Genomic DNA, 16,181 nt, shown 5'->3' on the forward strand with positions numbered 1-16,181 from the left:
AATCCCCACTGAAGATGAACTCACAAGCTAAAAATTACAATAGACAAAAGGAAATATGTACCATAAATGAGAGTAGATAAGACCCTGAAGAACTCCAGGAAGGTCCAACAGGTCCGAGTGACAGCCTGGATACAGGAGGAGGGATCAAAGGTGAATCCCACAGAACTGTTAAGTTATTTGGATGAGACCAGGGACCCAAACAAATGATAGTCACCATTAGCAGAAATTGGGTATATGGAAGAATGATTTGGTTTTAGACAGATAGTATTTGAAATGGCAGTGGGACACCCATATGGAGGTGTTCATTAGTCCAACCAAGTGGTTACAGCTGGGGTAGAGACCAAGGCTGGCTGGCTTAGAAGTCATTTATGCAGCAGTGATAGCTAAAGGCCTTGAAGTGAATGTGCTTTCCAAAAACAGTGTTGAAATAGGGAAGGTGAGAGCTAGGAACCAAGTCTGGAAAAACACCCATATTTTGAGGGCCAGATGAAAAAGAGGCTCAAGTAAGGAAAGAGCTCTCTGTTAGTCCCTAGTTCTGTGTGGGCCTGGCCTAATATTCTCTTCCCTCAGAATCCCTAGAGGAAGGTCCAGTAAATGGAACAATTTCTCTTGGGAGTGACAGGAGGGGCTTTTCAGCTGGGAGTTCTAGAGTCAGGCAGGGCTCTGATACCAGCACCACTACCAAGTCACTTCTGTGGGGGTTCAATTTTCTCATCCGTGATATTTAGGCCTAGGTGTGCGTGAGGACAAGAGAGGGGCACAATAGAGCTGACAGTACCTGGCAGAATGCTACGAAGGGGGTAAGGGTGGGGTGGTTAGACACTACCCACCCACAGTCTGTCTGCCCTTCTCTCTTTGCTTAGGTTGTATGGTTTGCAATCAGTTACTTGAAATCTGAGCCTCTGTGCTCTTCCTTACATTGCGTGGGAAATGAAGTCAGGTGGTCCATACCTATAAGTGAAAGGTATGGTCACTTCAATAGTAAGCTAATGAAAATCATCATCTTACGTCTTTGCGAATCTGCCACTTACCTATTACAATACCTGATGGTCCACCATTTGAGCCTCTCTACAGGGTTAAACATTGCCCTCTGCAGGCTACTTTTAAAAATGCTAACTCTTCTAGAAGAGGTAATGTGGAGTGGAGTCCTTTACCACAAATTGGTCTATTAGATACAAGATATTCAACCATGTGGAAGTACTTAATACCTGGGGAAACAAATGGGTGGAATTCTCGGACTTGATCATTTTGTCTCTGGTCCACTTGACTGTGGGGTGGAGGGTGAGCACGTCTGACAGTGAAGAGACAAAGAAGCCAAAGGATCAGAAGCCGGCTTGATCTGGCATCAGAGGGCTGTAAGGCATTCTTGACTCAGGAATAGCTCAGTGCAAAAGAGAAAAGAATAAAGCCTGAAGACAGGCCCTATCCTTTCCTTAGCAGAGAGGAGTTACTGGGGAGGAGAGATAGGGTGGCAGAGCAGGCTTTTAATGTTCCAGGTTGTGCCCAAGGTGGCCAGAAAGAGTATAAAAGCTTTTGAGTTGTAAGCTCAAGGAGTAAAGGGGGAGCAAGTTGCATCCATTCCCCATCTTCTCCATCACAAAATCATGTTTTCCTCTCTTCTTGCTCCAAACCCCCTCCTCAAGCCATGAAGGATTCACCTGGAAGAAGAGCTAGGGAAAAGGGACTGTGGCAGGTGCATGGCTGGATGGTAAATGGGCTGCTGCCACCTGGAAAAGATCCTTTGTGAGCAACTAGCCTGTGAGAATCTGGAAAGCACCCTCTCTTTGCTGGGCTTGGCTCTGCCCATCCATGGTCTAGCTGAACGCTGAATCCCTTTTGGCCATGACAGCATGTGCTTCTCATACAGAGGCACAGGCACTGGCTGGAGCCTCTGTGATACCCAAGACTCTGGGTGTTCACAAACAGCACTGACATATTGCAGTCTTCTCTTGCTGTCGCTACTGCTTGGGGCTCCCTCTAGTTGCGGAACCTATTTCACTCCTTGGCAGGAAGCCTTTCCCAAACAGTGCTCTTAAGCTGAGGTGCCACCATTCTGGGGTTGGTAAAAAAGCACTGGCTCTGGAGCCAGATAGATCTGAGTTTGACCTTGTTTGTTCCTAGCTGGGTTACCCAGAAAGTTACCTACTTTCCTGCCTCATCTTTGAAATGGAATTTCAGGATTGTGAGGATTAAGGATAATATATGATCAATGTTTAACACCTAAGCCTCTCAATCACTCTCAAGTTTCAGAAACACCTTGAGCCCTTAGGTCAGTTGTAATTAAATCCATCTGTTAATTCAGTACATATTTATTGAATGCCTACTGTGTTCCACAGTGCCTGACAGAAGCTGCATAATGATTCCATTGGCGTCATATCTCCCTCCTCTTCTGGCACATATTCTCCTGGGGGAGTGGTTGGGGAATGGGTCAGAAGCTTGGATGGCAGATTCAGTAAGCTTTTAGCACAATAATTTTAATTGCAAAAATAAACAGTTTTGTCAACTGCTCGAGAGTAGCGTCTGCTTTACAAAAATTAACAACAACAAAAGGAAATAACCCCAAAGCAAAACGTTACATCCAATGGCTGATGGAAACGACATTGCTGTACAAAATCCCGCGCGAGACCGGCTCGGCGCTGCCCCAGCCTGCCTCTGGTGGGGGGGTGTCTAATAGGGGGCGTGGGGCGTGCGCCAAGCCAGTTACAAAACACGGTCTTAAGTCCCAAGGAAGTGCCCGCTCAGTGCACGAGAGGGCTTCCCTCATAGCGCGGCTAACGCGGGAGTTGGAGCCCGGACCGCGGGAGCTGTCCACAGAGCTGGTGCTGAACGAGGCGTGAACGACTGGCGCTTCAAGGGAACTGGAAGGGGGACCAGAGGCCGGCCCCGGGACGTGCCGGAAAGAGGAGAGGGGAGGGGGGCAGACCAGGTCGCCTCTTTCGTGCCAGGAGGCGGCGCCCCAATCTACAAACCCATTTCTCCCTCACAGGGCGGCGAAAGAGAGGCCCAAAGAGTAAAAGCCAAGGCCCTTGAGCCGTTCCTCGGCGCGCGCCTTCTGCTTGAGGTGCACCTTGCTGTGCCGTTTCTTCTCATCACTGCGCGCGAAGCGGCGGCCGCACACGTCGCAGGCGAAAGGCTTCTCACCCGTGTGAGTGCGCACGTGTGTGGTAAGGTGGTCGCTTCTGCTGAAGTTGCGTAGGCAGATGCGGCACTGGAAGGGCTTGTGGCCCGTGTGGATGCGCAGGTGGCGGTTGAGCTCGTCGGAGCGCGCAAAGCTGCGCACACAGCTCTCCACTGGGCAAGCAAAGGCCTTGGCATGCGGCCGCGGGCAGAAGCAGCGCGCGCTGCACTTGCCGCCCCTGCGCCCCTTACGCCGCGCCTTGGTAGGGGGGAATGGGACCGACGGCGGTGGCCCAGGAGGCTCAGGCACCCCACTGCTCCCGGGGATGTCTGCCACCAGAGGTTTCGGGAAGTCCGCCGCGGCGCTGCGGAGGCCTAGGGGGGAAACCTGAGGCTGAGTAGCGGTCAGAAACTCTCCACTGTCACCGCTACTCCCTCCCTCCCCGCTAGGAGGGGTCAGGAGACCTGGGAGGCCTTCGGCCACCTCCCCTAAGTCACCCGGGGCCAGCGGGAAAGCGTCGTAAGCCCCCGTGGGGTAGAGTCTGTTGGCGGGGCCAGCTGGCAGCTCCGCCGGGCAGCTGATCGATAGCAGGTCTTCAATCTTGGCCCCCATCGAGGGGAAGCGGGCGTCGGGGGCCGCCTGGTAACCTCCTTGTGACCCACAGCTCCCTGGGGCTCCAGCTGAAAGTAGCTCCCAGGGAGCATAGGGGCCTTTGAAGGCCGAGGCAGTGTCCAGCGCTGGAGAGGCCGGAGGCGCCCGAAGGCCTGGCTTGACGTCGGGTGGGGAGAGCTGAGGCTCATACAGGCACTGTGAGGGGGCGCCTGCTGAGGGAGAGACCTCCCAGAACGCCTCTGGGAAGGTGGCAGCGCCCAGATCCGGGGAGTAAAGGTCCGCTGGACCCGGGAGCAAGGCGTCGGGGCCTGCGGGAAAAGAGGCGTCCAGCGGAGACCGAGATGCTGCCGCCTCAGGGCCGGGGAAAGGTGCCAGACCTAGGATGCCCGACATGAGGTTGAAGAGTGCCTCCGGGTCGTGCGGGTGTTCGGGTACTGCTTGGATGAAGAAGCTACCGCTGTAGCTGAGGCCAGGAGGGGGCGTGGGTGCAGGCCCCTCCAGGAAGCAGGAATCGGCTAAGTCCCCCCCGGCGCCGCAGCTGCTCAAAGCCCAGCTCAAGAAGTCACTGCCTGCTGAGGAGGGAGCAGGAATCAGCTCCGGGCACATCAAAGGGTGCGCCTCCGGAGTCTGCAAGCCCCCACCCACTAGGCCCTTGGGGCGCACTGACACATAAAAGGTTCCTTTTCCACATTGTGATCCAGCCTGAGCCCGCATACGCCCCAAGACGCACACACAAACATGCACACGCAAAACACACGTGCACGGGCAAAAGGACGCCTTGATACACCCACAGGTTCCTGCGGAGGCGCTGGAGGCACAGTGGGGCAGGGAATGGTGTTGAGCACCCCAGGACCCCCGAGCCTCCTAGCACCCCTACCCCCACAGCTCTAGCGTTTCCGTCCCTGCCCGTTTTCAGGCACCATGCGCCCCCGCGCTGCGCCGCCGTCTGAGCACCCTCGGCCGTTCTCCTTACCTCCGGGGTAGCCGGCTGCCGCCGGCGCGTCTCTGCCGGGCAACCGGGACAAGTCGGTACTGGGTTCCGCGCAACAGCCCTCGGTGGACTTGACCAGGAGCGCGTCGGGGCCGGAAAACTCGCTAAGGTGGAGCATGGCGCGGCAGCGGCTGCGGGGCGCCGGGGGCCTCGCCCGCTGGGCTTGGCGCGCGGGTGACGGGGAGGCCAGTAGTTGGGGTGCCCTGCGCCTCACAGACCCAGGCGGCCGGGCTCCTGGCTCCAGGCGCTCACCTCTGGGAAAGAGGTCCCGGGGTCGAGGCTCCCTTGCTCGCCGGGACCCGCCTCGGGCGGCGGCTCCTCGCCTCTCCAAAGCGCAGCCGGGCTCCCCCGATCCGCGGCCCCCCCCACTTATATAGCAGCGGCCGCGCTGGCTCCGGGCTTCCGACTCCCCGGGCCACTGCCATTTCGGGAGGCCCCGGCCCTGCCGCCGTGACGTAAATGCCCAAACATGGACACAGGATGTGTGCCGGGGACTCCCGAAAAGGAAAGCTCGGGCTGTGACGTCGCCGCCGCCGCCGCCGCCGAGCCCGCGCCGCTGCGTGCGCGCGCGCTCCCCGAGCGTGGAGCCCCGTGCGCGCCGGGGCCGCGGGTACGCCTGACTGGGGCGCTGCGCCACGTGGGGCCCGGCGTTCAGTTAGTGCACTTCCCGCCTGCAGGCAGGGGCCGGGGGTCGGCGAGGAAAAGCTGCGTGGGCTTTGGATTCCACAGTTGGGGATTTGAATCCACTCTCTGCTACGTACAACCTGTGTCACTTAATCTCCCTGAATGTCAGTTTCCTCACCTGTGAAATGGAGCTATGTGTACCTACTTCATAAATTTACTGTAAACAGTAATTAGGTTAGAGCATATTAAATGCTACGCATGGGCACACAGTAAACTACAGAGATGCTTGCCAGTATTCATTATTTGCTTCCACCTGTGTGTTTTTTCATTTTCTTAATAGTTTTTTTTCCCTTTAGTTTGTTCTAGGAAAAATAACAATTCAATTAAAAAGGACCATAACGCTTGCTACCGATGAGAGGAAAAATCAATTAGTACAAAAGGGTATATTCTAAATTGAAAAGTAAAAGTCTCTTCCCTCCCCATATACCTCCTGAGGTAGCAACATCTAAGTGTCTTGTGTATTCTTTCAGAAAAAAATATGCATATACTGGCATACTCACTGTCTTGCAATATAATTTTTTTCCATTTATAATAGTTGAGAGATTGCTCCATGTCTGAACATAAAGAGCTTCGTCATTCTTAGGGCTGCTTAGTACTCCATTATGAGGGAGGTCAGTTTGTCCCCTATCCATGAGCGCGTAGAAGCTTACAACCTTTGGTTTTTACCAACCTTGTTGTACCCAACGTTCTTGACTATATAAATGCGAATATATCTGTGGGATAAATTCCAATGAATGTAATTCTGGGTCAAGGGTATGTGGAATTTTGATAGACAATTGGCAAATTGTCCTCCAAAGAAGTAGGGCCTATTCCTGCTCCCTCCTCCTTCACCTACGGGGTATGAAATGCTTTTGTAGACTTTTTTTCTGCCTTGACTTTTACTCTAAGGATGCTGTTCCCAGCAACACGCCGATAATCCACAGGATATATTTCCCTGAAATCAGCACCTGGACTAATTGGAAAAATTTTTTTTCCCCAGAAGAATTTTTTTCTTCTGGGAAAAAACAAACAAACAAACAAACAAACAAACAAAAAAACCAAAAACCCTCATCTTAAGGTAGCTGTGAATCTTGGCTGCAGAAGGTCAGTCAGTTCCAGCAAAGAAGCCTGCCTACTCTCCTGATCTCTTCTGTCTTCCGCTGTGGTTTTCCCTCTGTCTTATTTTCTTTAAATAGTTGTGGTTTTATTTTGTTGTATAGTTCACTTAACTCCTTTCTGGAACCAAATTAGGAGATTAAATCAATACACAGGATAGCATGTTTTTCCTTACAAAGAGCATCTGTTCTTGGGACTCTAGGAGTTGGAAGTGGGGAGGGCAGGGCTGGGGTTCCCTCTTCTTTCTCTGCTTTCCTAGGAATAGGAACAAAGCCATTCAGGGGTGATGGGCTACAGAATGATTTGCAGTGTATCTCCCAGCCTCTCTCGCCCACTGGTATTCTCATTTTTGAGAGAATGCCAAAAATGCCCCAACCTCACCAAATTCTCAGGCCTTTCACCCTATGTCCATCATCCAAACATTCATTCATGCGTTCATTTTTTCTCAATGTTCATTCACACAGTATTCCTTCCTTAAGTGCTTACTAAGGGCCAGAGGTAGATTTTGGTTTTGAGTCCACCAGGACCCTGAGACCCTTCTCCATCCCTAACTGCCCCAACCCCACTCTACTATGACCCCACAAGTATGGTCACAGAATATGTCATCACGTAATCACTTGCAAAATCTATGCTGACACACTTGCACTCATCTTCTCCCCATGTCTGGAAATCATACAAAGGTTTTCAAGAGTCATGTATGAGCAGCATGTCCTAACAAATGCCACAGATATAATTCCGTGTTAGCTACACACATGTTTGCATGTCGGAAATGCAGAAACCCGGCACATATCTGTAAGGATGAAACACACAGATCACTACTTCCATTATACACTATTTCAGACCGGGGGATTGATTGTAATCCAAATGCATTGCCAAGGCCAGGTGAGCCCACACCAGACACACAGGGCACACATGTCTCAAATCCATTCTGGCATCTTACTGCCTGGGAGGGAGGAGGAATGGAGGGGTTTGGCTAGGCCGGTGTCCAGGGCTCCCCAGGCTGCCCCGTCGGGCCAGATTGGCCAGCCCCAGGTTCCCCGTCCCTTCTGTTGTTCTTCCCTCTGCCACAGCATTCCTCCTCCTTCTTAGTCATGGATAATTCCCCTACTCCTTTGGCAAGTTTTCAGACCTTTGCTGCTCTCTGCCAAGGGCTGTTGGGCTAGGTCTGTGTTGATAAGGGTCCAAGTCACCCCAACTTCTTGTTACAGGCCAGGCCTGGGAGTAGGGCTGCAGAGGGAAGACTGAATAGGAGAGGAAATGAGGAACACAGCTTGCACTCTGGGTGTGGGCTGGCCCACACACCCATCTCTGACCCACTCACCTTCAGTGGACACACATACACACACTCTCACATATGGGATGGTTACCTCTGGAGGGTAATTGCATCTGCATTTGGTTCCTTGAGGAGAAGAAGGGGGGACTATAAAGAGAATGGGCATTTTATAGCCCTTCCCAGCTCAGCCCCTCTTACCTCTAAATTTTAACAGCTCTAAAAGAGATTCGGGGCCTAGATAGAATAAAGGTCTTTGAGAGGAGAAGAAAGAGGAGCTTAGACCTATGAGTTCTACTTTAATTCACCACTTTAAATATAAAAACACAAACTGGAAGGGAAAAAGGGAAATCACACACTTTGAGCATCTTATATCATTTAATCATCCCAAAGCTCTATGGAATAAGGAATTGGAGACCTATTTCACAGATGAAGAAACAGACTAGGCGTGCCTGGGTGGCTCAGTTGGTTAAGCATCTGACTCTTGATTTCAGCTCAGGTCATGATCTCATGGTTCATGAGATCGAGCCCTGTGTGGGCTCTGCACTGACAGTCCGGAACCTGCTTGAGATTCTCTCTCTCTCTCTCTCTCTCTCTCTCTCTCTCTCTCTCTTTCTCTCTGCCCCTCCCCCACTCTCTCCTGGGTGTGCTTTCTCTTTCTCTCTCTCTCTCTCAAAATAAATAAATAAACATTTTTTTTAAAAAAAGGAACAGACTAGATAAGGTTAAATAACTTGCTCAAGACCACACTTCTATTCAGTGATAGGATGGACAAGCTAGCCTACTCCACAAGATAATTTAGGAAAAGATTATTCATTTTACAAAAGGATTCACTCTAGGATTGCCTAGATGGATGACATCCCTCTAGCTTTTCAAGTAGGGTATGATGTACAAACTTGATCTGGCTGGTGTCCATCCCTGCAAAGTTTCCATGGAGTGACTGCCATGGATAGGATGGATAGGAGCACTGTGGGTCACATCAGACATGTGCTGAGGAGAAGCAACGCAAGGTCCTTGGGAACCAGTGTGGAAGTTGTCATTGGTGGTAGTGTGTGTGTGTGTGTGTGTGTGTGTGTGTGTGTGTGTGGCCTTGGGGAGGGTGAGAGGAAATTTCCATGGGATTTCCATGGGAAAAGGTTGGGGAAGCAGAGTTTACCTTCTGGACAAGCATGGAACAGACAATTACTGAATGAATTAATGAATGAAAAAATTCATTCATCAAATGTTCATTGAGTACAGCCTTGTGCCAGGCACTGCGCAGGCTCCTGGGACACTGTTACTGATGCTGCGGTGGATAAGACTGGAAGCTCTGGATCCAGGGTGGGAGGAGGGAGGAGGAGGAGAATGGGGAGGAGTGAGCCTCCCTCTTCTCTCTTCTAAGAAGGGCCCAGCCCCTGTCATCATTCTGGTAATGCTACTGCCCCCTCCTCCACCCCCCACCTTGATCTTTCTGCTCTAAATATCATTGTGTTCAAATAATAGTGTATATATTTAAAAAGACTCCAAGAAGACAGCTGCCTCAGAGTATTAATCATGAAGAGGCCAGCACTCAGTCTCCATGGTGACTCCTGACAGAGCTGAGGAGCAGCTTCTCGGCCCACTTCCTGGGGCCATGGAGATGCAGGGACATAGCATCTCTCACCCTTCTCTTTCCTCTCTGCCCCTCCTCTCTCCCTCCTTCCTCTCCTTTCTTCTCTCCTCACCTTCCCTCTCCACTTCCTCTCTTTTCCCTTCTTAAAAGATTTAGTTAAAAGCAGGGACAGAGGCAGGATCCAGCCATCAGCCTAACAAGGAACAAGGCCAGTGAGACTACAGCAGGGATGAAGTATGTCTCCAACTGCCACCTCTGCAGAACACAAGTCCCATCCTGGAGACCCCTGCAGCGCCCCTTAGGCTGCACTGACCACTGTGATGGATGCAGTCTGATCATCTGTCCCGAGGCAAGGGACCCACTGCCAGGGTCCTTCTCTGTCCCCTCCCCTGGCCATGGCCAGGCATTGGTTTATAATTTCTGTCTTTACCATTTTTAATGCTCATTGGAAAATGATAAACATGTTTTTTAAAATATTTTTTTATGTTTTTTTTTTTAAATTTTTTTTTTCAACGTTTTTTTATTTATTTTTGGGACAGAGAGAGACAGAGCATGAACGGGGGAGGGGCAGAGAGAGGGAGACACAGAATCGGAAACAGGCTCCAGGCTCCGAGCCATCAGCCCAGATGCCTGACGCGGGGCTCGAACTCACGGACCGCGAGATCGTGACCTGGCTGAAGTCGGACGCTTAACCGACTGCGCCACCCAGGCGCCCCTATTTTTTTATGTTTAAGTTTATTTATTTTAAAGAAAGACACAGAGGGAGTGAGTGGGGGAGGGGAAGAGAGAAGGAGAGAGAGAATCCCAAGCAGGCTCTGCATTGTCAGCACGGAGCCGATGTGGGACTCGAGCTCACAAACCATGAGATCATGACCTGAGCCAAAACCAAGAGTCAGACTCTTAACCAGCTGAGCCGCCCAGGCACCCCAAGATAAACATGTTAAAATGAAAATATCTTCCCCAATTCTATACCCAGATAAATACATTTAAATAGTTTCAAGTTGATTCCTATAGCCTTTTCTTCATGCATATTCATTCAACATTCCTCTATCCAACTGTAACACTACCATCATCATCATTATTTATACCAATGGTGTCACACTATACATACTCTTGTCAGCTACAAGACATGGTACCTTAAATGGTTTTTCTTTTCCCCATCGTGATACAGATTAATCGATAGTGCTGTTAACAACTGCTCCAGCGTATTCCGTCATGCAGATGTACATAAGTTTTTAACTCAATTGTTTTCTGTTTTTCAGTATTATATAATGAATCTGGCTGTGCATAGTCTTTTTTGTGTACTTGGTTCACTGATGGAGGTAATAATACTAAGTATGCTAGTTAACATTTGTATACCACTTACTATGGGCACTATTCACCAGGTATTGAGAGTTTTACATACACTCACCATTTAATTCTCACAATGTGTTGAGTACTATTATTATCTCTATTTCATAGAAGGGGAAATCGAGGCATGGGGAGGTTAAGAAGCTTGCCCAAGCTTACGGGGTTAGTAAACGATGGTGCCAGCATCTGAACCTACAGTAAAACTATAGGCTAGAGTCCAAGGAGTAGAATTCCTAGGTCAAAGGTGCAAACATTCAGAATTACAATATATAATGTCAAATGTTCCTCTAAGAAAATTGTTACAATTTTGGAGCCAGACAGCAGCATATGAGAGTCAACTGGTAAGCACCAAGAGGTATCCTGGTGATATTTTAATTTGCATTGTAAAGTTAATTTGCATTGTAAACATTATAGGAATCTCTCCACAGGGCCTTAGTATTTCCTTTTCTGTGATCCAGGGGAAGCTTCCTAATGCTCTTCACATTCCCACAAGGGGCACTGGAGATCAGGCTGTTCTGGCATTGACTAGAGTGGGTTGTGGGGTGTGGGGGGCTTCTGTACCCTTCTTCCTTTTGTGATTTTTAGTTCCGGGTAATGGGGGAGGCAGAGAAGAGAACAAGGTGGCTGTGAACCATTTAGGAAAAGCTTCCTAGACTCTTCCAAGGCAGCTTCTAGTTGTTCTCTCACAGGACAGAGGGAGGTTATTCCTTCTCCCGTCTTCCATTCTACTCCCGTGGGCAAAGTCAACACTGGACAGAACTGAGAGGTAGATGATCACAGGAGAGCTGTGACTGGGATGGGTTCCAGAAGGGTCAGAGGCAGTGTTGGGGGGATGGACTTAGTGACTTCTCCACACTGCTACCCACCCTGGGATTTGGAATCAACCTTCTTCCACCCCTTTGTGTCTAAGTCTGGTTCCTCCTTTGTGGGCAATAATGGACTTGAACCTTGACAGATGTTTTTATTTGATTAGGTAATGGTGTTCAGAGCATTGCGTTTCAGTTCTTGAGTTGAGAAGGTGAAAAAGAGGCTGACAGAGTGGCCTGAGAGGCTTTAGCTTTGGAACAGAATTAGAATCAGAAACAAGCCTGCTACGCCTCTCCTCCCCGGTGTATTTCTCTCCCCCCTGGCCTCTCCCGCTTCCACTGACCTGACTTCATCTCACTGTCTTCTATCCTCTCTCCTCCCCCGCCCTGTCTCACAATAGTTCTCTTTAAACTGCTTTAAATGTTTATTTATTTTTGAGAGAGGGAGAGAGCACTAGCAGGGGAGGGGCAGTGAGAGGGGGAGACAGAGGAGTCAGTGCAAGCCGTCCAGGTGCCCTACTGCTTTAAAGTAGATTGGCCAATGTACTAGAACCAGACAGCGTAACTCCAAAATACCCAGGCAGTTTATCCACAGATGGGCCACTGAGCCATAGCCTGAGTCCTCTGTGTGTCCTCAAACCCTGACAACCATCAGAAGGTCAGGCTTCTGGTTGAAAGTGGCAGAAATGCAGCCTGAACTAGTTTAGGCCAAACAAATTAATTACGCCTCCCCCCACACCCCGCCACCCGAAACGGAATTTACCAGCTCACAGAATCCAAAGGCGTGTCAACCAACCAACCAACCTACAGGGGAGGGGAGGGACACAGCTGCGTGTCGTGAGCTAGTGGAACCAGGGGCTAAGAGTTTTTCAAATGCTCTCAGCTCTTCCTCTTTTCTCTCACTGATGACTGAAAACCTGGCTGATGCTCTCCATATCAGCCTGCTGTGATAAATGGATTCTCATTCTCAGTTCCAGGTAGGAAATACCAAGAAAGACCTGTGCTATCCTCCTGAGGACAATTATCTGGCTAGGGGGAGGGTAATATACAGCTGATGAGACCACGAGGGGCTTGTGCTTGTGTTTCAAGGGCCTTCCCAAAGAAAAGGAAACCACTGGGAGCCAGGAAAACTTCCAAGAGGCCTCTGCCTTGGGCTCTGCGGGCAGGAGCTAGGCAGCAATGGCTCTGGCATGTTCTCATAACAGGGGCAGAAATGGATAGTTCCTTTTGCTTTAACAGTGCCCCTGGAGCAAGTCGCCTACTCCTTCTGTCTGCCAGCTCCAAGGAACACTGCCCAAAATAAAAATCCCTAATTAGCAATTCCTGCAATCCAGAGCAAAACAATGTATTTATTTCCTAGAATAATCTGGAGCCATATTCAGCTTGGCAACCAGTGGGTCCCACACATTCATGCGGGGTGCCATGTGAAGACTCCAGCAGAGGCTTATACTCAGTCAGGGTATGAGGGGCAGGGCTGCCGGGGTCCCCTGCCCGGGCAGCAGCAAGCAGGGGCCCAGAACAGAACTGGCTTTGTCAATGATGTACAGCGGGTTTCTGGTACAGGGTACGTAGGGAATGAAAGGAGCTTCAATAGGATTTCTAAACACCAGTTCCCATAAAGGCCAGTCTAGGGACACATGGCATACAGGGTCACAGAGAACCCCATTATGGAGTAGTGACCCCCAGCCTTGGAGCCTAGGGAACTCATTCCAAACCAGCTCTACTGTTAACTTGTTCTGTGGCTTTGAACAAATTACCAGTGCTTTCTGCGCTTGCATTTTTCTCACCTGCGTAATGGGAATATGTGTTATTTGCTCACCTACAGTCTGACGATTAAGAATCAACCAATCAGGCAGTTGAAGGACAAGCACATGCTATAAAATTGAGAGGCGATGAGATGCAATATATCCAGTTAAGAAACAGTAGATAACCCTGCTCACCCCAAATGTGCTTCTGGTTTCCTGGGTACCATCTCATATGGGGGTGGGATTGGTCACCGTGACCAGGATTTTGTGACTAACTTCCCCCCAACCCAATCCTTGCTCTCATTCATTCACTTATTCATTCATCTAAATACTTATTGAGGAGTTACTGTATCAGCTGCTTTAACAAATTATTACAGAAAGGTGTGATGCATGTGACAGGGTGGTTTGGGATCATACCATGAGGCAGGAGATAATAATCTAGTTAAGACTTTCAGGGGAGGCTTCCCTTGAGGAAGCAACATTTCATTTGAGACCAGAAGGTTGAGTAAAAGTTAGCCATGGGAAAAGGACAGGTTGAGTGGGGAGAATGTTCCAAGCAAAAGATCAAAAAGTGAGTGAGAGAGAGAGAGAGAGAGAGAGAGAGGATTGAAGGACAGAGAGAGGATTCAGGGAACTGAAGGAAGTCTGTAATGGCTGGACCACAAGGAGTAAAAAAAGCCAGAAAGGAGAAGTGTGGCCAGGTGGGAGACAGGGGCAAGCTCAGGGTCGCGGAGGATCTTTTAAAGCATATTTATGCATCAAGACTGTATCCTTGGGGCAATAAGATGCCTTTGAAGGGGGTTAAGCTGTGTAGGACATGTAGTTTTTATTTTAGAAAGACCAGTCTGCCTACTGTATGGAAGGTGATCTGGAGGGGAAATCACTTAAGAGGACACTGCAGCAAATCAGGTGACAGAGGTCTTGAGACCTGAGCCATGGTGATAGTAACAGGAAAGGAGAAGCGTCAATGGTCATTTAGGAGCTAGGATATAATGGACATACATGTGTGATTAGCCACTCCATGGGGCAGAAGGGAGAGGAGGGAGTCTCAGGTTCTGGAATTGACAGTGGGGTAGTCATTTATTTAGGTGGAGAACCAACAGGAAAAGCAGAGTCCTCCAACCAATCGCACTGTGTTTTATTTATGGAATTATAACTTACATACAGTGAAAGGAGCAAATCTTAAGTGTACAGTTTGAGGACCTTTTACCCAAATCAAGATACAGAACAGTGACTTGCCCCAGAAAGTTCCCTTGTGCCCTTTTCAAGTTAACAGACATCCCTCTCTGAGGTAACTGCTTTTTTCCATGCTATCCCTATTGATTAGTTTTGCCTGTTTTTGAACTTCATATACATGGAATAATTTAGTCTGTGTTGTTTTGCATCTGGCTTCTTTTGCTCAACACAAAGTCTGTAAGTTTATCCATTCCATGTTTTGCGTGTATCAGTAGTTTGTGCTTTGTTGTTTTTGTTTTTAAATCACAGACTAGGGGCGCCTGGGTGGCTCAGTCGGTTAAGCGGCTGACTTCGGCTCAGGTCATGATATCGCAGTCCGTGAGTTCGAGCCCCGCGTCGGGCTCTGTGCTGACCGCTCAGTGTCACACACAGTGTCTCCCTCTCTCTGACCCTCCCCCGTTCATGCTCTGTCTCTCTCTGTCTCAAAAATAAATAAACGGTAAAAAAAGTTAAAAAAAAATAAATCACAGACTAATATTCTATTGTTTGAATATGTCACAGTTTGCTTATCCATTCTCCTACCGATGGAGGCAGGTTTTTGTTGTTGCTGTTTTTGGCCTTTATGTTTGTTTGTTTGTTTGTTTGTTTGTTTGTTTGAAGAAACCAAAAGAAAAATGATTTAGAAATGAATGATAATGAAAAGATATAACAGTTTTAAACCCTTATGACCTACAATGTAGTTTTAAAATATATAAATAAGGGATGCCTGGGTGGCTCAGTCAGTTAAGCAATCGACTCTTGATTTTGGCTTGGGTCATAGTCTCATGATTTGTGGGGTTGAGCCCCACACTAGCCTGCTTGGGATTCTCTCTCCCTTTCTCTCTGCTCCTCCCCCCACTCACACATGTGTGCATGCTCTTTCATAATAAATAAACTTCAAATAAAGTAAAATACGTAAATAAAAGGTATGAATGAGAGATAGCATTTACTTAAGCAAAAAAAAAAAAATTAAAAATTTAGTAATGAACTGAAGAATGTGCAAGATGAATAAGAAGAAAACTATAAAATCTTCCTGAAGGGCATTTAAGAATAGAATAAGTGGGGAGATATATTTTCTTGGATGGAAAGACTCATTATAAATATGTCAATGTGTCAAAGTCAGTGGGTTCTCTGTGAAGCAGACAATGAGATGGAGTCAGGAGTACAAGGGGCTTATTTGGGAGTGATACACAGGGAGGAGAGCCTCAGCCTGCATTGCATATCTGACAAAGTCTCAGGAAACCCAGTGATGAATTTCAGAGCAAAACTTGCCCGTTAGTAAAACCTCGCACTGACAAGAATCGGCCTGTTCCCGTAGTTTGCCCTCTGTACTCAGTCAGTGGGGAGGGCCTTCCTGGAAAAAGCATGGCCTTGGCTTGAAAGCTGAGGTGAACCTGAAAGGTGCTAACAGCTGGGAGCTCAGCTACACCTCTGCTCCTTGCAGCTGGGTCCCATGTCCTTTCCTGAAGGGGGACTCCACAGCTGCTAGTCAGGTCTCTCCAGAGTAATCTGTACATTTACTGCAACTTCAGTAACAACACACATATGATATGATTATATACAGCAAACAATCTAAAGGAACAAACAGATGAATTATGAGAAATCATATGAGAGTTTATAAGTCTCTTGGTGTGAAGTCAACATGCAAAAATCTATTCTTTCTGGGGCATCTGGGTGGCTCAGTAGGTGAAGCATCTGACTTTG

At 48.8% G+C, this 16,181-nt stretch overlaps 1 protein-coding gene across 1 annotated transcript; it reads right to left on the reverse strand.

Moving 5' to 3' along the window:
* Positions 1-2,101: 2,101 nt before the first annotated feature.
* Positions 2,102-5,229, reverse strand: EGR4 (early growth response 4). The gene is made up of 2 exons (XM_049650365.1): positions 4,704-5,229; positions 2,102-4,299 (listed from the first exon to the last, which is right to left on the reverse strand). Exons 1-2 carry the CDS (start codon positions 4,837-4,839, stop codon positions 2,981-2,983), a joined length of 1,455 nt encoding a protein of 484 aa, XP_049506322.1. The 5' UTR covers positions 4,840-5,229; the 3' UTR covers positions 2,102-2,980.
* Positions 5,230-16,181: the final 10,952 nt, after the last annotated feature.

Source organism: Panthera uncia (assembly GCF_023721935.1).
Source record: "Panthera uncia isolate 11264 chromosome A3 unlocalized genomic scaffold, Puncia_PCG_1.0 HiC_scaffold_11, whole genome shotgun sequence".
NCBI lineage: Eukaryota > Metazoa > Chordata > Mammalia > Carnivora > Felidae > Panthera > Panthera uncia.

What these genes read in the sequence shown, in the direction of transcription:
- EGR4 (XM_049650365.1), bottom strand. Translation starts at nt 4,839, where the DNA reads ATGCTCCACCTTAGCGAGTTTTCCGGCCCCGACGCGCTCCTGGTCAAG. An exon ending in GGCAGCCGGCTACCCCGGAG is followed by an intron (nt 4,300 to 4,703) that starts GTAAGGAGAACG and finishes CCTCCTCAGCAG; the next exon opens with GCAGTGACTTCTTGAGCTGG.